Consider the following 25928-nt stretch of genomic DNA (forward strand, 5'->3'; position numbering starts at 1 on the left):
TGTAATCTCGGAACTTGCTTGAAATTTCTTCATCCGTTGTTTCGGCCTTTCTTATTGGTCATTCGAATTTCGACTTTGTTATTATTGTTTTTGGCGCTACAGAAACAGGCATGTTTACAAAAGAGTCGTCTCTAAGTACCAAATAAAGCTCTTAGACAACGTAATACTGTGGTTCATTTTTAACACTCTTATTAGAAAGTTAGACACAAAGCTGTAAAACTTACAAAATCATAAATTGGTGCGCACGAAACGTAATGTTTTTACATTCTGCCTCGTGCGCTCGAGCGCTGGCTTATTCAAATTCTGCGAACACCAACATTACCATAAACAATGTTCCTTCAAAAACTAGGACAATACTACGCGGCCCACGGTAATTGAAAATAATAATTGAATTCGAATTAAGAATAAGAAATCAGAATATAATGCGTTCCATATTTGAAATTCACGCGGCGGCGAGCGTAGGCTGTTCTTTTTTAAAATTGAAATTTGAATTTGGAATCGTGTGTGCTCTATTGTGTAGCAAATGGAATTCATTGTAAAAATGTTGCGTACATTGTTACCTATGCAACAGGCCAGTGTTGGTGGACCCGCGAGAACATTGATTTATGGTTCAAATAAGTTTCTTTGTTGTGTGGACTCATTTTTGGAACGGAGCTGGTACAAATGATAGTTCGTTTTGCAAAATATTGAACGGAGATCTTTTGAGATAAATTCCGCTTGGCATGTCTACTCAAATTACGTAAATATATCAATAACGGTTGCCCAATTGTGACCTAGAAATCTTACGTAGCAAACAACTAACGTACATTATAAAATGTTCAATTAAACCACCTTTCGGTTTGAAGGCGCGCGTTTTATAGATTTTAAATTAAAAACAGGTGTAGCTCGAATCAAATATCCGGTGTGTTTTAATTTTGGCAATATAAGTATTTTATCGCAAAATTGTTAAAGAGGTCATTGTGTTTTGATCGTTGTCAAAAATGTTCTGCTAGATACATTTAAAAAGTAAAAATAAACTATAAAAGTTAATGTATTTAATTATAGTTCTTCGCCAAAAACCTGTAGACGTCTTTACCTAGTAATTCTAAGAAAAACCATTAACATATTTACCGCCTTAATATGACTAAAGTGTCTGTTATTAATATACAATAATCATTAATATGTCAGTTTATCATTAGATATTCCGCACACAGATAGCATAGACCAACGCATTTCAACATGTCCGTCTGTCCTTTGACGACAGGAAAATGGCGTAGGCACAAGGTGGAAATTTTCAATTGGATATTGTTAAAGATACTAAGTAGTTAGTCAAACTTAAGTATTAACTATGTTAACGACAGCAAAACAGTCTTTATTCGCTTAGTTACAAAGTTTCAACTTCCTTTTAAGTATAGACGGATTCTATTGCTCGGTCTGGTTACAAGCAGGGCCGGATTAACCATCTCGGGGCCCCTAGGCACAGCTCGTTTTGGGCCCCCCTTTTTTTTTTTGTCGCGGAGGAAATGCTTTGCGCACCGTCACCACTGCCGGGGGACAGGGTAGTGTGTGGGACTCCCGGCGCCCTAAAAAGGGAAAAGGACGGGGTATACAGACTAAAACCTCCGCGGCGTTCCTTCGTAGCCCGAGTGGGGGTGTCGCGAGTATCCGGCCGTAGCCTTAGACTTCCGCGACACCACGCTACAGCGACAGCTCGCCTACACGGCGGACCCTACACGCCCCCCAAGCCGTTCCCGTCAGACGAAGGTGACAAGGGTGCCCCCGCACCCCCGGCCTGCTGGCCGCCACCTGGGGGCTGAGTGTTCTACTCTCGTACAACCGCCTTCTTCGGCCCCTTCTCCGCCTGCGGAGCGATGGGGCGAGAGGATCGTTCTCCCGCTCGCGCTCCGCTGCCTCCTTCTGAAGGATGACCTCTTCGCAAAAGGAGGCGACCACCTTCCAGCATCCTTCACTTCCCAGCATGGCGATGACCAGGTTCGGAAGCGAAAGATCCCGGCCCACGACCACAGTGAGGACACGGCGCTGCTCCTCCCAGCCTGTGCAGACCGCGAGGGTGTGCTGCACCGTGTCTTCCGCCGCGCCACATTTGTGGCACACGGGGATACCTCTCGCCCGATTCTATGCAGGTACGAACCGAAGCAGCCATGCCCGGTCAGCAACTGCGCCAGACGGAACGTGATGAAACCGTGCGGTCGTTCCAACCATTGGTCCAGAACAGGATCAATGGCGGCCAAACTGCGCACGAGGCATGTCTTCGTGACGGCGCCGCACCGCTCCGGGGCCGGGCGCTTTCCACGCGCTTTCTGTAGGCCTAAGATGCGCGCGCGATAAGCGGTTATCACGCCATTTTATCGATTTTGCCCATACATTTTGACGTCGATAAAAGTTATCACGGCGCGCATCTTAGGCCTACTGGTCTGCCATCCAGTGATAGATGACAGACAAGACCCCAGCTTCTAGCTCCCAAGGAGGAGTACCAGCGAGGTCACACGCCGCAGCGTGCCCTACCGTGCGGTAGGTCCTTGCGACCCTCTGCGCTATAGCCCGCTGGGGTCTGCGCAGAAGGGCAGCATTCTCCCTCTTGTTGAGTGCCCAGACTGGGGCGCCATAATAATATTGGCCTTTGACGTCAATCCTAACGTCCTCAACGCGTCGGGAGGGGCGCGCTGGCGAGGCCCCGGAAAGAAGAGGCCTCAGTATCTTCTCCAGCGCGACTTTCAGGCCGAGGCGTCGTATTCTGTGAGCGACTAATGTGCCGCCCGCCGACACCAGCCGTACCGCGGCCCCAAATGTCTTCCCCGGGCAGTGACCGGAGTGTCATCCGCATAGCATATGACACTCATGCCCGCGAGAAGGACGCCCCGGAGGAGCCAGTTGAAGTCTAGGTTCCACAAGAGTGGACCGAGCACCGAACCCTGCGGAACCCCGCTGGCTACACCGCGCCGTTTGAGCTGGCCGTCTCTGTTAACATACAGGACTTCGCGGTCCCGTAAGGAATCGGCCAGCAGCGCTCAAAGGTACTGAGGCACTCTGTGATGTTTTAGTGCCTAGAGTATGGTGGAATGAGGGATGGTATTGAAAGCGTTGGCTATATCGAATGATACAGCCAACACACCCTCAGCCCTCTCCCTAGCCTCCGCAGTGAGGCTTTTTAGCCTCTGAAGGGCGTCGACCGTCGACCTGTCATGTAAACCAAAGCAGTAATGCTAACGTCACGAAAATTAATTAGGTTCTACAGTATCAAAATATGACGATTGAATGTGTAAACCAAAATAAGGCGAAGTTTTGAGGAAGGTTTGAGTTTTGTTGCATAAAAATAATATTTAACTTTTTTTTTCCATTTTTTTATCGGGAGTCCTGGGTCATAGTGGGCCCCTGGCCATAGTGGGCCCCTAGGCACTGGCCTAAAGTGCCTTATGGATAATACGGCACTGGTTACAAGCCTAAAATAATTCTTGAAAACACTAAAAATATTTGGTGCTGGCAGAAAAACGACGCGCAAGCTTTCAGTGCCGCCATAAAAAATAACTTAGCAACTGAACATTTGATCGTTGCCAAGCTGTTGCAATCTCGACCTTAGCCATTCGTAATTAAAGATGCGATTAACTCTCGCATTCTTGTCGACGCACCCGTTCCAATTTCAAATGTTTCCATTTATTCAAATCTTTATTAAGACAATTCGAATTGAGTCGTCAATTGTTTTAGTGTGTACCTTAGTGGTTACATAATAAGGTTTGAATTAAGTGGTTGGGTGTGGAGGTAAGTTTGCGAGTGATGTTTTGATATGGGGAATGATTCCGAGAAGAAACTATGGTCTTCTAAGCGAGCGTATGTTGTTTGATGGTGTTTTTGCGTCGTACGAGTGTAGTGTTACTGTAGCGAGGTGTTTCGAGGATCCATGCGTAGGACTTGTTATTGCGAATGCGGTGGTAGGTCTCTCATTCAGGTGGTCTTTTGTTCTTAATACTAATAATGCCTTTAGAACGACTTCGTCTTAACTCTACCTGTTGTTGCTATGTTGATAGCCGCGGTCAAAAGTGAGGGGTCGTCTTACCCTCGTTTAAGTGAGCCCCTTTCAACTGTACAGGTCTTTTTACATAACCTTTGATCTTTATTAGACTATATGAGACATTTGCATTAAAATTGTTACAGTTCGTCCTCTACTTATAATCGCGGCCCTTTTTAAATGTCTCTGTGACAATACACGTTTATATCATTTAGTAAATCTTTTAACTGAAACCGACCTTTAGTTAACTCTTCAATGATATTGGCTCAGCAACTACTTAATAATGAGTCATCTTTACATTGAACGATAAAATAACTTCCAAATAATACAACATTCGCAAAATTTACAAACGTGGGCTCTCCCAGACGCTGATTCTGCAATGGCCGTCTAGAGCGTTGTCTTACAATAACAAACTCGACAAATTCTTGAAAGAATTCCTTTTGCATTAACACGCCGTATCCAATATCATAAACAAAACAAAACGAATTTTATCGGCGAACTAACAGGAGCCCGTGGCTTTGCTTTGTCTTTAAGTTTTACTATTAATTTACTAAATAGCTGTACAAGTATAGACTCTACTACTAAAATTCAATATTGATTTGAGAAAGCAAACATCATTTGGAACCGCGTGCAATGACGTTCTATTTCACATCATTATTAACACATTCAAACGCACGGATGCGTGACATTAACGTTTTGTACTATCCAAATATCATAATAGCTCTCAAATACTTTGATTACAGTTGTATCATTGTATTCAAAATTTATTTCTTCGCTAATAACCCAAGCAAGGACGTTTGAAAAGGGTCCAAAAGATAATCATTCAACTAAATATTCATCTTTTAAAAGATTTCGAATCCACTGATTTCTCGAAACGCCCGAAAAGCAAATCCAAAAACAACAAAACCATCCCGCATCTTACCACTCGAATAACAAAAGTTTACATCCAATAAATCTTTTGAAAACAAAAATCCTGGCCGAAAATGATTAAAACGAAAAAATCGAAGCCGGTAGTCAGCCCGAAAAAAGAAATTAAAATTCAAATAAAAGAACGGATTCCTTAAGATAATGCTTATTCATTCCACATTTAAAATCAAATTTTCAAATAAAGAACTCGTGGCGGCCGATTGGGCGCGTATGTTAGAGCGAGACGAATGTAAAGCCGTACATGTAAATCGGACAAAGATAGATAGCTTATTATGATTGACAGCTGAGAACGGTTAACCTTGAAATATTTGAAACATTATATTATTATAAAGTACACTATCTTCGTTTGACTAATGAGCAAATGGGACGTTTTGTTATTGAAATAAAACGGAAAATTTTAGAGAGATAATGTTTTTGTAGGCTCGATCATTTAGCAGTAATAATACAACTCTTTTCAGTACTTCGTGATTATTTGTGTTAGATCAAGACATCGAATGTGAAGTAGCATTTAATTTACAAAAAAAATACATTCATAATCATGCAATAGTCTTAATAAAAATAATTTGATAGCTGGTTGGAATGGAATAATGGTCCATTTTCTAAACGATGCTTCATTCTTAAATTAGAACTAATCGAATGTTTAACAAAGTGTCCGCATCGCTCCCGTGTTAGTCCCTCATTACCCGTATGTATAATGATGGCGGTCGCTAGATGTACGTTTTTAGAAACATCCAGTTTCTCCGGAACACGTTTTAAATCATATTTCGAACGCCTGTTTTGAATTTAGAACGTCGACTTTTTTTAAAACTAGAAAGGTTTTTTACTAGATAACAGAATAGAGGTGGTAACTACTGGTTTTAGAATTCGAACTTTTTGGTTATAAACTTTTTGTGTGCGGCTTAGGGTAACGACGGTGAAAATTGAAACTAAGGAGATGTTTTTTGGATTAATGAATTCGCTTAGACGGTAGTGCCATTAATATCGGCAAACGTAATTTTGTGGAGCTTTCAAAAGATTAATTCCTTCTCGGTATGGACAGTTAGCCAATTAGATGTAGATGAAAGAGCTTAATGGCGGTTATTACACTCAATGTTTAATTGTGAGGCATTAAGACGTTTTTAACAGTTTGTATTAGAGTTACGTTTTCGACCTCGAATATTGTAAATGGTACGCCATTTTTTCCTGGTTGGAATGAGTTCTGTGCATGTTGATACATATTTACGTAATATGTAATTTTAGAGTAGGTGTGTGTACTTCAATTTGATTACGAAATTATTAAATAACTTTAAGGAAGACGAGGTACACGCGTTGTTTTCGTAGTCAATTTGATAACATAAATATTATGTCGCTGATTTCAGCATGTTTCTTAAGTTATTTAACGGTAATCTTTAAATTATTGTCGGCGATCAATGTGTATAGGTGGGACAGCAAAAATTGGTACATTTACGAAGAATCTTGAAAGATTTCTGTTAGACAAAAATTAAATATTTGCAACTTAATAATATGTTACTACTTCTAACATTTATAAATGAAGATTCTAACACGAGATACATCGAAATGACCGTGTCTTGTAATTACTTTTTCACCGATAAAAACTTATCGTCTATCTCTAGAACGGTCCCGTTTAACCTTTACATCCGTACGAACAAGAAATTATGTTATTAAGACAAAATGCGTCGCCGTAAACAAATTAGGAAGCTCGTGATTTGTTCGGCTCTCGGCGCGCGCGCATCTAGACCTACGAATGTCGTAGACGCTACGCTACGTAGAGTTCGTAGCGCATTATAATTATAATCCAAAAAACTGAAATTTTTACATAACTGAGAAGGTTTACCTACTTTATTAATTATTGAGTAATTTCTTTAGCTTTTAATTCTCTGCCAAAAGATGTACTTTGTGGCATTAAAGTATAAATAAATAAATAAAATTAATAAACGTAGTTTAACAAAGAGTGTTACAACGGCTCTAATTTGGGTATAAACTGACATTTATATTTATTTTATTTTATTTGTTTAACAATGTTTCAACAGCATTAAATTGTACATAAATGTGCAGTAAATAAAGTTCGATTGAAAAAATTAAAAAATAATTTAAATAGACATAAGTGAACCAAATATTCAGTCATATACATAAGAAACGCCATATCCACGAGAAAATACGTTGAAAACCATATAGAGTTCTAAATAAAAAACGTAAACTAACTGTCACCTCTAAACGTTCACTGAATCCAAACAAACGACTCCATTCACATTTTGGGACCGTTCCGTTCGATATTTAAATATTCAAATATGGCGCTAATCGCTTTTATTGGTGACTTTACGGCCTATAATGACCGTTTAGAATACGCGCGCTTTGAGTTATTCCACCGACTTCCGAATAATAGAATAGAAACTATTTTGTTTATTTTATTTCATCGCAACTGGCCGAAAAGAAAAAAGTTGTAATGTTAGACTCACGCCAGTTTCCGTTTCCGTTTGTCATTTTATTACTTTTTTTTAACAAGTGTGGCTTTGGGCCTTAACTTATTTAGACAAAGTTATAGATAAGTGAGAAGTTAAGTAGGTAAACATGTAGGTAATAAAAATAGTGTTTGTGATTATAACAATTAAGGATGTTTTTAAGGGCGTTGTAACTGAGATTCTGGTTGAAAACTTAAATTGTAGTTTTATTTACCGACTATTAACTTTGAGGGCTTTTAAGCACCGATTGCTTAATTTAATTAGAACCAGCGTTAAACCTTATTTTTATGTGTAATCGTTAAGAAATTAAACGCAAACTTGTTTTATGGCCACAGTTTCGGAATGGGTTATAATCAAATTAGATCGGTTTTATTGAGTTTTATTCGTGGGCGGAAAAGACAAAAGCTTAGAATGAGCACTTTTCAGGAAAAACATAGTGTATCTACCATCCTGCCTGCCCATAGTGTAGAGTCAGAAGTTATTCAGGAGTTGCCCCTAGCACCCATTGGTCATAATTCAATTAGGTACGATGAAAATTAGCACTTAGATTTTAAGTACTGTTAATTGTGAAAAATATAAAACGTTAAAATAGCGGTATCGTTAAAGCCAATGAGATGCTGTCATAGTGACATTGACAATACGTCAATGTCACACGAGAATCAAACGTCAGAATAGAGGGACGCGCGGAGACGACTCCGCGCGCTTTTGTGCTAAGTGATGAATTGTATCTAAAATAAGGCAATATACTGTGAAAGATGAGTATCCAGTGTTTTATTTATGAGAATAGATCTACCGGCCTCTAATAGTACGAATGCATTCAAGTACGAATTTTCACTGTATCATGCAAGATTATGCGTACAAACTGGGGTTCCATTTTTGAAAAATCTGACTCCTATTCGAATTTCAAAATAAATGAATAATAATAAACAGCATCTATGCTTTTCTCGTTAATTTGTGGGCGTTTGTCTTATCTTTTCCATACAGCGAGTAATTTGGAATCGGCGAGTTTTCTATAATTTATTATTTAGCTCGCGGCTATTTTTTGTTTTACTTAACATTTTAATAACAGCTTGTCCGGTGTAGGAAGTAACAAAAAACATTACGTACCAATTATTTGGTGTAATATTTTGATATTTTTATGTTTTGATACTTTTTGGGTTTGTGATTTCTACCTTGATAAAAGTAGTTTAATGTATGTGGGATAAACACTATAATGATTGTCAAGAGTATGGTAATATTCAGCCATGAATAAAAATCGACGTTGTGTAAGTATGGGGCTAAAGCGGACGGGATTCTACGTGCTCACGGACCAGGCTTTAGATGGTGCTATACAAAATAGGAAATTATTAGGCATTAACTGTTAATAAAGTAGACTAAAATATGAAATTAAAAATTATGTTTCTATCTAATCTAATACTTAGGTACTTTATTAGAAGTTATACTTGAGTATTATTTGGTGATCCAAAAGTGAGTAATTGGAATATCGCATGCGTGTTTTAATTAAAATAGAGTCTATCAACACTGACGACTTGACATGGACTCGATTCAAAACCGTTAAACACAAAACAAAAACAATTTTTTTTACTCTTTCTTTTCTATTCAATTAATACCTACTTATTTGTATTCGGATCATTGCTCAAATCAATTCCTTACTTGAATATTAGCAACACTTTTACAAAAAACAAATGAAAAGAAAAAGTCAAGGATACCTACTAATAGTAGTAATTGCAAAGAAACATACAGACGGACGTTTTCTCTTTATGTTAATTACAGCCTATAATGACACGTTTATTATAGTGATAAATCATCATTATTGTACGCGATGCAATATTTTTCTGTTTTTAAGAGAAAAAGGAGTGACATTCCATTGATTTTATGTTTTTTGTGTTAAAGGCATAAATTACACTCCTTTGTGTAATGTGTAAAGTGGACACACCTTTATGATAACTTTTCCAATTGAATTTAAACCTTCTCTTAAAAATAGAAAGTTGAAATAAAATCTATGAGAAAGTCTAGCTTGATCTGAGGACTAAGTAAATTAGTAGAGTGGTACTCTACTTAATTTATTTTGTACGTAATTTTTTGTCGCTCGCTTTTATTTTAATATGGAAATCTTACGCAACATAACGTGCAAAGCCAAACAAAAAATATTCCAAATACATATTTAGTATCGTAATAATCACACATATTTAAATCAAAACCAATCAATCATTACAATATCCGTTTGCATGTTATTAAAACTAAAAAACTCGAATACATACCTTAAAGAGAATCTCACCATTTTCGGTCGAGCCTTCGACGGAACAATATCCAATAATAACAATAAAACAGACAATTACATGCGCTCGCGCATTATTAATATTGATCGGATCCAAGATGGCGGACGAAGGACGACGGAAGTGATCTTTAATTATTACGGTTAAGGAATCCATGATCGTAATTCAAATCTTGGCGAATTGTCCAGTGTGGGACACAGATAAGTGATATTTTTAATTGTATAGGTACTTATTCAATAAAAAGTTATTTAAGGCGAAGGCAACTTTATGTAGTTGTAATAGGTCTGATTTTGTAACAAAGTCTAATGTACTGGTGACTCTACGTAAACTCAAATTTAGAATTTGTCCAGCGTCAGAGAAATGAGTATTTCAATTGTTTTTCATTCATTTGTTTTTCCAATACAAAAGCATCAACTACCAAATACAGTATAATTGTTGCAATTCATGAAGGCGAGTGAGCTTTACATGTGTGGTGGCTTGCTACTGTTCGTTTTTCCAAAGTTTTGATAGACATTTCACTATCGTATGTGCATGTACCTACACTGTGGCATCTTGTACGGTGATATTAGGTGCGTTATTGCAACTGGTTTTATTACCAAAGGAATAATGAACTATTTTAAACCAGCTTTCAGCTTATGATGAAACAAGACAATCAGGTCAATACCTACCTACCCTCATATAGCAATACATTAACTCTTCGGATCCTTATCAGCTCTATCATCAACAATCAATTTCGCAACAACTATCAGTGATCAGTTTCTAAAAGTCTTACTTAATTGTAATTAAACTTCTGACCTTTGCCACCATGGAAACTAAAAACTTTAATCAAGTTGATAATTAGACAAAGAGATTTTTTATTTGTGCCCAAATAACAATAGGTTGTTTTCATTGAACTAAATTCTTTCTGCTCAAGGCTTTGAAATAGTGACCGGAGATTGAACTGTACGAAATGGACATTCTTTCTTTTTTTATTACAAATTCTTTTTTTGAATTTGGTAACTTTGATAAAGTTAGAAATTAAATGCGTTCGATTTTCGAAATTCAAAAATAGCGTTTTACTTTTTATGCCTTTGCCTATTTTTTAAACTTTAAAAAGTTATCACTCTATTCCTTTTTCGTTGGCCATAGTTAGTGGGTAATGCTTTTATTATTTTTCATCATCAGATAAAATAAATGTTACACACCTCAAAATATTATGTAACTTAAACATTAATAAGTACCTGCTCTACAAACTATTTGGCAAATGGGAAAATAGTTATAATTATCTCAATACTTATAACATAAACAACACCGTAATAATAAATGTAACAAGTTTCGAATGCTGACTCTACCGCAATCTTCCGTCCGAGAATAAGTCGTAATCTCAAGTCAAAAAATCCATAATACAAACAAGCTGCCCACGTAATGACATGAACAGAGCGAGCTGTTTTTGTCGGTTTACTCCATCAGATCATGCTCTTATTACTTATTAGATCATTCACTTACATTATAACAAAACCGGATGGTGGCCGTTAAAATTTGTTCACCAAAATTAATGCCTTCAAATCTGTGGAAGAGCTTAACTTTCTAACACAACTACAGACTCTCACTAGTTTGATTCTTTTTCGTAATGCAAACCTCTTTTTGTTCAAAAAACTACTGGCCGTTTCCTTGATGTTTGTCAAACTTTCTAAAAAAAAAAATAACTCTGGTTGGTTTTTGAATAAAACGTTTTAAAAATTAAGTGTTCGAAAATTAAAATGTAAGTAGGGTAAACGCAACGATTTTGAGACGTTCCAATTCACGATAACCGGAGATCGATACTTATTGTGACCCGCGAGAGCGAAGGCCACATCTTTGTATTAGCTTTAATAAGTAATTGTACACCACGTTACCAATTTCGACATGAATACACGTTTTTTTTTCTCGCCTCGCTCCGAGCAATCTCGTTTTCTCGAAAATAGATCTAATATGTTGAATATAATTAATTTTATACCGACTCGGTTGATCGATGCGTGTTACTTGCCGTGACTTTTTTGTATCATTATTTTTAAATTATAGTGTATTACGTCAATTCGACTAGAAACGGAACAACGTTTTTGCTTCAAATTATTTTACGCGAAATTCGCATGTTTGGATAAGTTCTGAGGTTGCCGTGCCGGCCTTATTCATTTAATATCGATAATTTCGGTTTAATCGCATAGAACCATGTTCTTTAAATTGAAGGCGAAACACACACATTCATAGTATGTTTTTTTATCCAAAAACAAATGTAACTAACGGATTCTTTCATTTGTTCCAGATGATCAACAATAATTGGCTGACTTCGAAGACTGATTACAATATTTATGAAGCCAAATAAGAAATGATCGATCCATGAAGTTTCTACCTCGGTAACTGCACCAATATGTATTAAACAATACAATTTTAATATTTCCAAACAATGAAGAGAAAATTTAAATTCAAAACATTCCACAGTATTCAGCTAATCTTTCTGTCAACAAAGGACTATTGTCTCTCGCGATACATTGTTACGTTTAAATCGAAAATGAATCACTGTTGTTATGATTCGACACTAAAATGTATTGAGTCGATTTTGATTGGTTATTAAACTAATGCTTATTGTTTGCAGGTCGGGCTCGTTTCAGGTTGTGATCCTCGAAAGAGTCCATATACTGCAATGACTACCGCGATGGCTGCTCATCAAGAATCTATCCACGAGAGACTGCAACCGGCGCCGGAGGAGCCCCTGTTTCTTCACCATGGGGCGGCAGCGTGGCCTGAGCCAGCTGATCATCAGGAGGAGCACAGCGCTGACATGTCTCCGTACTACAACATGCCGAAGCGCAACAAACGTAAGAACTTCAAGCCCAGATGCGCTCCCAACGCCACCACCTTCTCAGACGACTCCAACGGCCCCGTCAACGATGACGCAGCCAGTCCCCTCAACGGCAACGACAGAACCACCCCCGACGTCAACGATGACGACAAAGACGTCAACTATGGCAAAATCGGCGTCAAAAACTTCAACCTGATGAAAGGCGCCGTCGACCTCAGCAGAAGACTGAGCACGGACTCAAACGAAAACATAGACTCAAATTACCAAAACAGGTTACCCGAAGACAAGAAGTCTGACTCCTTCCAGAGGTCTTACATCCGCAGCTTGCAGAACCACGTTAATGAACGGGATCGGACCGTTTTAAATTTTAGTAATTTACAAAACAAAACCTTTTGTGCCAAAAATCCTTTTGCAATATCTCAACTTATCAAAACCAATTCGCCTCCTAGAAGAAGGGAATCGGAGTCTGATGAGGAGAATAAGGGGCAGGATATTAATGCAAACGATAGGTTAGGTGAAAGCCAGGAGCCGATGGAGACTGCTGAGACTCTACAAAATGGAGACGCATCTAATGCAACCAATAGAATCTTGAGAGATTACGCTATGAACACTATGAAGGAATTACTTGGAATTTATGGTTTATCGTCGAATGAAGTAGCTGATGCCATTAGTGGCCAAATCAGAGCTTTAGAAGCACTTCAAGGTTGGTTTTACCTTTTAATTTAATTATTCATTTGATTAATACGAGCTCCATTTAGTTTCCGGCTAGTTAATGTATTTAGTTTGCGGCTTGTTAAGTAATTTACTTATTCTTCAGTAGAGTTTTAATCCCATTTTCTTTCACCAGGCAAACCATTCACACAACTGCCTCTCAGTTTGAAGAGAAGGCACAACTCTGGACTAGAAGAAGGGACTGAGAGAAGTCTCCGGAGGTCCTCCTCAGCTACTGAAGATGAGGGTTCCACCAACATTACTCCGCCTAAGACACCTGATAATGACATTGAAGCTCAGAGGTAAGAAAGGCCACTGATTGACTGACTCACTCATCACGATATCTCAAAAACTACAAGTGCTAGGAGTCTCAAATTTTGCAAGGGGGTTCCTTTTACAACGTAGGTGCTCACTAAGAAGGAATTTTGCAAAAATCCACCTTTATGGGCGTGGAGTCGATCCACGCGTACGATGTCGCGGGCGACCGCTAGTTATCATATAAGTTTACTAAAATGCTAACTTTTCCCCGGAACAAACTTGACCTTCACTGGTTGGGTTTTTAATGGCAGTCAAGCTGTAGATCCTGGCTACACAGGAGTTGCAGTGGTGGGAACGAGAGGTGGGAATAGTCCCGTTTAGATGCTAAAGGTTTTTTTCCGTCACCTCTTCTCAGCGCCAGCCAATATGCTGTCCTGCAATAGGGGTAGGGCAAGCTATATTGGGACGTGTATAAGTGCCTATTCGCTGGGTGCGAAGTACTAGGTGGGGGTAACATAATCGATCGCAGCGCTCATGGTGGTCAAAAGTAGAAATAATGTAAGCTCTGTCATCAGATTTATCTGTCAATGGCAAAGCGATTCTACATAATACATTTTAATATAATTAACTAATCGCATGAAAAGGGTCCTACTGGGAACTTAAATAAAAGAGTGGACTGTATTTCGATAGGGCTGGTTTAATAGCCGTTTACAATTTGGAAATAACTAGACTAACAACATGGTAGTACAAAAATGAGTCACTGTAGTTGTTGTGCACAGATGTTTGCCTTATGATGAGAGCGTGAATTATTGAACTCTGCCCTTGTTTTGTTCTTAATTCTTCTTCATCTCGAACTGGTCCAGCCAATACCAACAACTTTCCTTTAAATACGATTTGTGGTTGGAATTTGATATTGTAAAACTCACAAACCCGGTCTTCAAAACAATACTCATTTCGATCTGAAAACGATATTTAATTTATTACTAGCGATACAGGAACATTTAAATATATTTACTGTTATATAATGAAACCGTTAAAGTAGCTTTTTCTTTTTGTTTTACTGTAAAACTACAATTATAAATGAAGTAAACAAACCCTGACACAATCAAAATTAAACACACTTTTTGGACTTACCTCATTTGATTTGAATGACCAAAATGATTTCAAAACCTTTTTTCCACCCAAATCGTGGTATCACATCAATTTATTAGTTGAAAATATTTGTTATGTTTTCATTTCGATATTTTTTCACAAATATACGACTTAAATGTCAATGTGACAGAGCCCACAAAGTTGTGGACGCTAGTTGGCGCTGTAATCGTGCACAGAGCCAATACTTAATAAAGAATTTGCATTGAATTGCTGTACCTACTTTACTGTTGCTTTACGTCGATGACATTATATTTTTTGTTCTAGGCAAAGGGCGTTACAAATAATTAACCAACAATCTATGAGGTTGTTTGGGCGATCTCAAGCTCAAGATGAAGACTGCAGCGGTTCTGATGATGGAGAGCAGACCCTGGACCTAAGTGTTTCTAGAGATACTGACGGACAGGTAATCAATGATCAGTGATATGTTTAGAGGCCAGTTTCTTAATCCGTAGTTAAACGCCGGTATTCACAAACAATACTTTGAGGTCTCACAGTACGCATGGACGCACAGGGTCACACACGAACCAATCACAGAGCTCTATTCAACGCTGTGCGTTTGACTTGCTGCTTCACTTAAGCAAGCATCGTTTGTGAATACGGGTGAAGTGTCTATCACAAGTGGTAAAAAATCCGAGATATGCGTTTTCTGGATTTGACAATGGTTCAACTACAGATCTAAAACTAGCCTTAAGTGCACCAGTAAATGAGATATTTGTTATGATCTTAGATGATCCAGAAATAAAAATGAATATTGTTTTTTGTCAGGAACAGTCTACGACGTCAAGCGCTGGTAATAGCGTGTCAGAATTCGAACAACAAAACTTACTAATGAGGAAAAATTTAGAAGATTTAGCCAATTTACAAATGCAGGTTAGTTCTAGTAGCATTGTATTTGTTTCTGAACTGCAAAAACCGCGTTCTAATATCTCGCAAAGTTAGTTCATTAATCATTTTTAGTTTCATTTGAGTATCATTATAATTTGTACCTCAATTTGGCGTAAAATTTTCAAGCCTACTATAATTCATCGTACGCAAATCAACACAATTTTATACCCATTTCAAAAAAATCATTTTTGTATTCACAGGGTTTCTTCCAAAACAAACCATCGATGGACGACGACTCCCAAGAAAGAAAGCTACAAGCGAGTGGTGAGTTTTTACACCATTAATTATCATCATCCACCATGCACGTATCATTCGTACGTTATCAAAACAAAAAATACCCATAAATGGTTATAATTACGATTCAAATTCCAAAAAATCAGTTTTGCACAATTATAACATTGCGAACTACTTATACATCGCGTCGGAAAGCGATGGGAATACAGAATAAGTCATACGAGCAAGTTTTTGCCTCGTATACCCTTTTATGACCCTCCCTGATCATCAGTCTAGGGTATCACCACAGTGTAGAATGGGAAAGAAACTCTGTTTGTATGTGAACTGTTTGGGAAGGATTGTTCTCGAGTTGCTGCCACAGAATGGAAGACACGGATATTATGTCCCACCATGTAGATAGATCAGGTTAGGGTGGTTAAAAATGTGATACTAACGGGTTTTGTAGTGTTTTTAAAGATTTATTTTGTCAAGTCTCAGCAGCTTTGAAACCTTAAAGCAGTGTTAGGTTCTGACTAATTTTTCCCCAGTTTTATTGGATTTTTGGATTACTACATATAGAATGGACATGGACCAAAAATCCATCTGGCCATGCATTGTGGGGAGTAACTTTAAATCCTTATTCACTTCTGATAAACTAGATAGGATCCTGTTCCTGCACTTGAGACCAAAATATGACTTGATAATGACAAAAGGACGATATTGACAATTTGTATATCTAGACTACTGGCATTTTATTATACTGTGGTATAACCAAACGTATGTCATATTAAGCCCTTATACAGATAATGTTAAAAAGCGATCAGTCCTTTATTAAAAGATTTCTCGAGTCGATGAAACGTTCTCTGATATTTTAGCTCTAGATATGGAATAGAAGTTTGTTTTAACTCACTTCACTTCACTCACTCTTGATTTATTAACTTTTCTCTTTTTAACCGTTTACTTATCTTTGATTTAATATTAACAGAAAACCAACGATAAAAGAATCAATTAAAAATCATTCGAATTTTTCTTTTTCGAAACGAAACGTTTTCGTTTTTAATGTCTATGGCAACTCAAAAATTCTGATTAATTTCCTTGCGGGTCCGAATGACAATGACAGTTTAACTTTCTTGACCAACTTGGCCTTCACTGGTTGGGTTTTTATTGGCGGTCAAGCTGTTGATCCTGGCTACACAGGAGTTGCAGCGGTGGACGAGAGGTAGGAATAGTCCCGAATGGCAACTCGGTAAAAAAACATGACTTTTTAGTTTCGATATGTCTGTCTGTCCGTCTGTCTGTCCGAGGTTTTTTCATGTGTATTTCAACACTGTAGTGGTATAAGTATTTAAATACCACTTATGTAAACAGGTCAGTTTCAGCTCAGTAGAGACGTTTTCGCTAAACGCGCCGTTTCTCAGCAGGCTACTAATCACTGACAGTTAGTGTCCGTTTCGGAACGCTAGTTAGTGCGTCTGCACACGGGCGACTTTACGCAGGGGGGGTGCGACTTAGTCGTATGTGTATACATACAAGATATAGGTCTTATGAGCAGAATCATAAATGAAATGCATGAAAATAATTTGCTGGTTCTTTTTCAATCTGCTCTCTAATAAGCTCTATCTTCCGTTTGTCGCAGCTGCTTTTAAACATTATGTTTCATGAATAAAAAGTCATAAAACTCGTTCTTTTTTGTAATTAGGCTGTTAAAAACGCTTTTACACATCCTTGGGACAATTTAATTTAATGTATTTTAACCAAACGTAAGCTTCAATCTGTTTTAGTTTCATCGATTTCATAACCTTCATCCATATTCAGTTAAAAGGCAAAACTAAGATATCGGTGAAATCTCTACAAATTCTACCACAATGCAATCTAATCACCAATAACCACCAAAACGTACCAGTTATTTTCCGTATTGCTTACAAAACGTATCTGGGCGCGTTTGAGCTTAATTTATAAGCCCATTATAGTCCGTTAGGCGTTGACACGTAAATTGTCGAAAATTACTAGACACGTCGTAATATATCAGACTGTACATTTTTGTAGCAAACTCAACCCTATAGCAACGGCATAAGGTCCTACAGTGTTGAGCTTGAAGAGCCAATATGTTTTTGCGGTGTCGTGTGCGGCCGGCCTTATTTCGGTTAACGGCAAAATCAGTGTTTTTAGATCAATCTGTCTGTAGGCGACAATAGTAAGTTCAAGTATTGGACTGCCGATTCTAGAGGACGCTGGTTCGATTCCCATCCCTTATACATACCTATCTAAATATACATATAACTCGAAGGTCACTAACTGACTGACTGACTAACATAGTGATCTATCAATCACATCTCAAACGACTGGACGGATCGGGCTGAAATTTGGTATGCAGGTAGATGTTATGACGTAGGCATCCGCCATTTTACGAAGCTCCACCCCTAAGAGGGTAAAACTGGATCCACGCGTACGAAGTCGCGGGCGGCCGCTAGTACCTAATATGTTTTTCTACGAAACTACTTTTAATAATGATTGAAAGCTTATTGTGTAGGAGTATTCTTTCTTTTAACTGAATTTAATACCAAAAGGACTCCCAGAATTCGATTTGGACTCTATTATTAAGATTGGTTGATTCTAAATTAGTTAAATCCCAAAAAACCTTCTAAATTTCTATTTGAAGTCCAGTATTTAGATTAGTTAAATTGCAACCTTCACACCTTTTCGGAAATTTAACTGTGTGTAGCATACTTTTATTTAACTTTTTAAACACAAAAATAACACACGATTCATCGTAAACCGATATCTGTCAACAATGTCACTGTTATTACTCATAAACAAACAAAATTTGAATAAATGAAAGATTACTAGCATTTCTCCACAAAATCGTAGATTCTTTGCACGTGCCTGTCAAAAGTGACACTGCACTAATTTATACCGATATTTCGGCTATTTCATAATTAACAATTCACAAATATTAGTTTTCTGTACATTGAACTGGGCAAGTGGAGTGAGAAATCGGACATGGCGGACGAACTTAATTAGTGGTGCATTCAACTCCGTTACAAAATATGTGAAAGGTAAACAAGTGATCGAAAATATGAATGGTAACTAGTTTACTAAATATTTTTATTTACGTTACGAACTGGCTGTACGCGACTTTGCTTGCATAAATACTTTTTTATTGATAACTCTTTCGTAGAGTTTTCATCTGACGTTCGAAATTCGAAAATTCAAATTTCAAATCATTAGTGTTGGGCATGAGTTGTATCACAGTCACTTATTTATTCGCCTGTTCTAAAATCACGTCATATTTAATGAGATATTTTTTCAGTTTGTTTTATTAGAAAAATGTATGTCAACTCTCGTCACGGTAATTTGATTACTTGGGTTTTTAATGCAATCAGGAACTGTTATTATGTCAGTACATTTAACCTTCGGAAGGCAACAGGGGTGACTGGTCACCCCACCAGTTCAAAAAAGTCTTGATACGTTTAGTTGCTGATGTTGTGTCTTTCTGTCGTTTGGTCTATTTTCTAATTGGAGGGAAAGCTATCAGTCGCATTCGTTAACATATAGCGTTAGGTTCCTGTTTTTGATATTTTGACACTGCTGGGGTGACTCATCACCCCTGTTGCCTTTTACGTATACTTTATTTTTTCGTGTTGCTAAAGTAAATTATTGGTTTTGGAGTAAAAATGGCTTTGTTTTCGGATGGTCAAATCGAAAAATACATTTATAGACTTGCTGATGTCAATTCCTATGATAAACGCTACTCAGATGATAATAAGATTTCCAAAATTTAAGATAATATCTCAGTTCAGTCGGAGGAGGAAGAATTTATTTCCAATAGCGAAAAATTGTTACGACGATGACGTTCTACTAGCACAATTCGAACATAACGTGCTACTATGTAAGAACAAACATGTTTGGTCTTCTTGGTTCCATGACTTTGGAGTCAAACAGCACGACGAAATATAGTAACTGCTGCGAGAGATACGAGAGTTATAGAGCAATTACACATGACATTCTAAATATGAACTAGGGACCTCCTGAGGGTGCACCTTTAGCAAAGTTACAGAAGCAGGCAAGGTGAGTGCTGTGTCAAAGAAAACTGGACAAAAAAGTTAAGACATCTCGTATAAAATGTCAACTACCCTCATTCCCTTAACATCGTAAAGATATTTGCTATAACTGTGCTTAATGTTAAAAAAAATTTATTAAAAATATATAAACTGTTAAATGAAAGCATTTTTAGATTTATAATGAAACAAAGTAATAGATCTTATCATTAATTAGTTTGATTTTTCATCACAAACCTATTTATTTCAAATTGAATTTGTGGGGTGACTGGTCACCCCTGTTGCCTTTTACGTATACAAAAAAAGTGTTGCCTGCCGAAGGTTAATGTAAGTATAACTGTTACATCGGACGCGTACCTAATAGTTTCTATCTTTTCAATACATTTACTGAGAGTAAATGTCCAAATACACGTTTTGTCATTCTATAGGTCTAAATCATGGATGCATACGAGATACTTAGCTGTTTTATTTGCGTACGCGAAAAATTGTGTTAAGATACAATTCATTGCGCATGCCACCCAATACGCACCCAGGCAATTCCGTCTAGTTTTAGGTAACAATCAGTTCCCTACTTCCCTCGCGGCCCCTCCAGTAATTGTACAAACCTCGGCCGCTCTAATCTTGCTCAATAGGGGCAAATTTACTCAATTGAGCAGGACGCTGGGAGCGGGAGCTAACTGGCGAGGAATGTTTTTCTATTTAGGGTTCTTTGTTTTTGTTACTGTTTGTTTGTTTACGATTTTTCATTAGAAAATAGTTTAATTCGCTAAAAAGACCTAGTAGTAAAAAGGTGTAGAAATGACGATTTCGATTGTATAAAGCTAATAAAATTATAGGGCAACTGTTACTACACCTTAACTGACTTTATTATTTTAATCGCTAGTTTTATTTGATGCAATCGCTTCAATAATTGGCCGACACAGCTCGAAAGCCATTATCACACTTCCATCATGTAAACTTAAATGGTAAAACCAATAATCTTTCTTCGCAGTTAAAAACCATACCATACAAAACCAACAATTGAGTTCCAACGCCATCAGAACAGAATTGTGACGAATCAATTCCACTCTATTAAATTGGTCTATTTCCGTGCATCACACTTTTGAATATCTGCGAGCTTGGTGTATCGATCTAAAAATATCACATCACTAGCTTTTGCACGTGACTTCAGCTGAAATGTTATCGACGTAGACGATGTAAACATTGATTTATTGATGTTATTAATTACTGAATTCGTAAATAAAGCAACAACTTGTTTTTGTTATTTTGGAAGGGGACTTCAGTTTAAATAAAACATTGGCAATTTAACACCAAAATAACTGACAAATAGTTGTAGTTGGACTTATATTACTTGTGAACATTTTTGTACATAAATTACCCAATACAAAAACGTCAGTGGCCTAATATTTTTGTACCATTCATCACCCTTTTAAGGGGTCTTCAAATAGGCAAAACGCGTTTCCCATTTACCCATAATGGTCTAGTTTCAGTCCGTCCGGTGGACTATTTGCCGATTATTGTCGTGCGACCGCGCTTGCGACACTGCTTCGGGTACGTATCCGCTGCGGAGCAGTGATTTCTGATTTAAGTGACGGCGAGGACGCACCGCTCTTAGCCGATTTCGAATTTGGAACGTATGAAAATTTGAATGTTCAAATTTTGAAGAGGGTCCGTTCGAAATTCAAAATTTGAATTATTGAAAGATGAGTCAATTGGTTAGTAGATTTTAATTTCAATATTTTTTTTATTACAAGTGGCCAGTTTCAAAATATGATCACCCATATTTTCATTTGTTTACAATTTTAATTAGGTAAAAAATCATTATTTAGTTCATTAAAAATTACGTAATAAAGAGTTTAACAACATTTAACAGCTATTAACTTACCATACAATTTGCATTAATCCCGAACCAAATGACAGTTCCATACAAATTAATGCCACGGCACAACTATGTCCGTTGCGCATCATAATACAACTTTACCTCAAGTGTAATACATAATTTATACCTTACTTACTGAGTTAAAGGCAGGTAATTACATTAATACACAATGAATTCGTCTAAGATTGTAGGACAAGCTATAATTGAAACGTTTAAAAATGTCCTGAAAAAGGCCTTTTTTAGGCTCGTTATCACGGAGACATCCCGTTTTTTGCAGGATTCCGTTTAGTTTGACTTACTTGACTTAAGGTCCTGTCCCCTAGATAGGGCAGAGGGCGTCCACAACAGTCCTCCATCGCGTTCGGTCTTGAGCTTCGCGTTTGATCTCGCTCCAAGTCTTGCCGATTTTCTTCGCATCGTCTGCTACTGTGCGCCGTCAAGTTTGCTTGAGGCGACTACGTTTGCATTTTCCTCTTTAGTAGTATAATATGTCTAACGTTCACATGAACATCCCGTTTGCAGGGTCCCGCAAAAAAGCGAACCGTTCGAATCTGGAATTCGAATTTCACACGACCAGTCCAGTTTTTCGGAATCCCGCAAAACTGGATTGCCGTGAGAACGAGCCCTAACATTTCCAATTTGAATTAAGTACTACCTAGCACGGAGACCACGTGCTGGAAGACGTAGCGTCGGCAGGCCTCCTACTAGGTGGACCGACGATCTGGTAAAGGTCGCGGGAAGAGCCTGGATGCGGGCAGCGCAGGACCGTTCATTGTGGAAAACCTTGGGAAAGGCCTTTGTCCAGCAGTGGACGTCATTTGGCTGAAACGAACGAACGAACGAACTACTTAACAAAAATTGAAACATCAAAATTTGTAAGTTGACTGAGTCGCAATCTCATCACTCAACCTCGAAGGCGTTTTTTTTACAAAATCATTACTTTCGGAAATTCCCACAGTTTACAATAAATGTAGTAGTAATAAAACTAACACGTACCGCAGTTAAAACCTTGTCGTTACGAGACTGTTAAACTCGCTGGTTCTCGTCAACAAATGGATATAACGACATAATATACAGGATATAGTGGATTATACCGATAAAATATACGTCCTGTGCTCAGAACCGCTTTGAATGAGGTAAAATAGAGGTATTTGTACCCGAACTAAGTGTTAACTATAACCAAACAGTCTAGCTCACTACAGAATTATTAGTTTAATTTACACAACATTTTGTTCCTCATAACCAAAATGTTCGGTGGTCACTTTTGTTGTGTAAGCAGTAACCAAACATTTTTTCAGTTCGTTCGTTCGTTTCAGCCAAATGACGTCCGCTGCTGGACAAAGGCCTCCTCCAAGGTTTTCCTCAATGCACGGTCCTGCGCTGCCCGCATCCAGGCTCTTTCCGTGACTTTTACCAGATCGTCGGTCCACCTAGTAGGAGGCCTGCCCACGCTACGTCTTCCAGCCCGTGGTCGCCACTCGAGAACTTTTCTGCCCCAACGGCCATCGTCTCTACGAGCTATGTGCCCCGCCCACTGCCACTTCTTATTTTTTTCAGTGCGGCTAACTAAAAGTCGATGGTCTGCTATGCGTACCTCGGTCGGTCTATTCTCAAGCGGCAAGAAATATCTTCTTTTGACTTTACTAATTAACAAACACACGCGTGACACCTTTAAAACATAATCACATTGTTAATAGGTCTTTAATCTCGTCAATAATGTACTGATTTACGCGAATCAAAGTAGAGGGCGTTACTGCTGAAAATGTGAGAGTCAACGCGTACCGTGGGTTCCGTAGATTATTATTATTTAATAATATAATACATATTAATAAGTAATTAAAATCAAAGCTAAACTTTAATTATTTCAGACAACATTACTAAAAACGAAAATAAAAGGTCCTTACAAAATATTTTTATGTAAGGCAAAACAGACAATCTATCTTTTTTAAATTACTCTATGTAACTTTGTTTGAATCCTTTACACATTTCAATGTATTCTGAAAAACGAGTGGCATGCCTTCAAAGCGACCTTACCGATTATGTAAGGGGTCCGTTTTCCGTCTATGGAACCCTAATAATATTATGATCTCTACAATCCAACCTCCCATATAAATTAATATCGAATGACACATCGATTGTTAGATAAAATCGTCGATTATCATATTCCAAATCTTGCATCTCATTCTTACACCTTCAAAAACATACCGCTGTCTCTTTCTAGTAATTTTTATTACACATCGCGCCCCTAAGGCAATAGAGATGTAATATATTTGAAAATAGCTTAATTATAGCAATTAAAAATCGGCTTCTTTCGATGGTTTCGTTGTTTATAGCGTGTTTTGTGAATTTATCAATATTATATCCGATTACGTATTCGGAGTTATATTTTGGGGTCCGTAAGTGGGAGAGATAAACCTTTTATACATATTTGCATTTTTTTATATTGATGAATTTTTTTTTTCACACTAGAGGAGCGCGACTTGGTAGCTGTTTGTTACTTTCCCCCGGGACAAACTTGACCTTCACTGGCTGGGTTATTATAGGCGATCAGGCTGTAGATCCTGGCTGCACAGGAGTTGCAGCGGTGGGAACGAGAGGTCCCTTAGCTGTGTGCTACTTTAAATATGTTTAATATTTATGGTAATTGATTCTGGAAAAAAAAAGACAAACAAAACTAGTAACAAAAAAAAACTAAAATACGTAAAACTAGTAACTAGTAGCTCTACTTACTCGTAAGCTAAATATTATCAACTCTAATTTTATTATTATTTTGTTTGATAACAACCTCTTTACAATAAAAGAAAATAAAACCTCCACCAAATTAAAAAAGAAACAACATCATCCAGAACCCTCAGCACATAACTCGTTCCACGCTTCACCGATTTCAGTTCCCGTGAATGCAGCCAACGTTATAATTTTGTAGACAACTCAAATCAGTTCATTTAATCGATTAAGTATCGATTGGATCGATTCAAATCTAATTACGTTTCGTATTCTGTCTTTACCACTCAATTTCTGATGTAGTTAAAATAAGTCAGGCTGTTTCGGATAAACTTATTATAGTTCTAGCAACTCACGAAGGCGAGTGAGCTTTACCTGCCTGTTTACCTGCACATAACGATATTGACTAAGAGCTAGTGAACGCCAGACCTACGTCATTTTATAAAAGCTGAAAGTTTGTCAGCGTGTGCTCCCAATATAGGTTAGAATGCTGGTGAATTATGAAGTTTGGGTCATCGTGGCTTTGGCAGCTATCCTAAAAAAACTGTCTGGCAAGGAGTTGGAACTGTCAAAACTATCTGGCTAATGTGGAAACAACTTCTAATCATTGCCCAAATATTATACATAAAAATTAGATTTTTTGGAATAACAAAAAAAAAATTCAACTTTATAAATTAAATGAAATACTTAATATCTATAAAGCCATAGTAAGAAGGTAATAGAGATTGTTTTGGCCCATATCAAAGTATCTATTGTGTCAAAAAGCAATAAACGTTTTTTTATTTCGTTCGTTCGTTCGTTTCAGCCAAATGACGTCCACTGCTGGACAAAGGCCTCTCCCCATTGAAGTAATATTACTACGTATAGAACAGACATCGCGAACAAAATATGTACAGAGCGGGGTGCGGGGCGGGAATTTGACGGACAGCTGTCAGTCAAATCCATGACTATCAAGTTTCATAATTTATGGCGATAAAATCTGCACCAGAAAATGTCGTACTTCATTGATAGGATTGCACGAATAGTGACGTTCCTGCGGTCGCCTCATCATAGACATTGTGAATCGATTGTGAAAATAAACAAATCGGCTAAATTGTGTTAAATTTTCATTGTGCTCAATAGCAAAAAGGTTCAGCTACTTACATTATTTTCTTTTATTATATTGTGCGTTTCCTGTAATGTAATCTAAGCTCCCCTCCCTTAGACTATAAAATTAGCCCTCCTAGACAAGTGATAAAACGTAGCAGTTGACTTGAAACATTCGAAATCACTTCGCTCTGCCGTTTTTTGGTGTTAGTTACTTCACTCTGTGATGCGATTTTAAAATTACAAGATTACAACTGGCGAGCAACTGAGGCTAATCGTGTTACTTGTGCTACAAGTGCGTATGGGCTTCATACTGATGCTTAAGCCATTAATTATTTTTCTTCCCGATTAAAATCTAATGTAATCGATAATCGCCTTGAGAATCGTTAACTGGTATTTTCTAATTCGATAAAAAAATTACCCATCTCTAGTTTAAAACTGTCATCCAACAGCGCACGAAATATTATGAGTTATAGATAATG

The 25928-nt window shown here is 37.6% G+C and overlaps 1 protein-coding gene across 1 annotated transcript in view; it reads left to right on the plus strand.

The window, feature by feature from the left end:
• LOC135084220 (uncharacterized) overlaps positions 1-25928 on the plus strand; it is a 92268-nt gene that overhangs the window by 42084 nt on the left and 24256 nt on the right. The window contains exons 2-7 of the mRNA XM_063978956.1: positions 11947-12037; positions 12277-13186; positions 13331-13496; positions 14869-15007; positions 15370-15474; positions 15690-15753. Of these exons, the coding sequence (XP_063835026.1) occupies positions 12325-13186; positions 13331-13496; positions 14869-15007; positions 15370-15474; positions 15690-15753 (1336 nt within the window). The 5' untranslated portion in view covers positions 11947-12037; positions 12277-12324. The remainder of the gene's footprint in view (positions 1-11946; positions 12038-12276; positions 13187-13330; positions 13497-14868; positions 15008-15369; positions 15475-15689; positions 15754-25928) is intronic.

Source organism: Ostrinia nubilalis, chromosome 25 (genome assembly GCF_963855985.1).
Source record: "Ostrinia nubilalis chromosome 25, ilOstNubi1.1, whole genome shotgun sequence".
NCBI classification, from domain to species: Eukaryota; Metazoa; Arthropoda; class Insecta; order Lepidoptera; family Crambidae; genus Ostrinia; species Ostrinia nubilalis.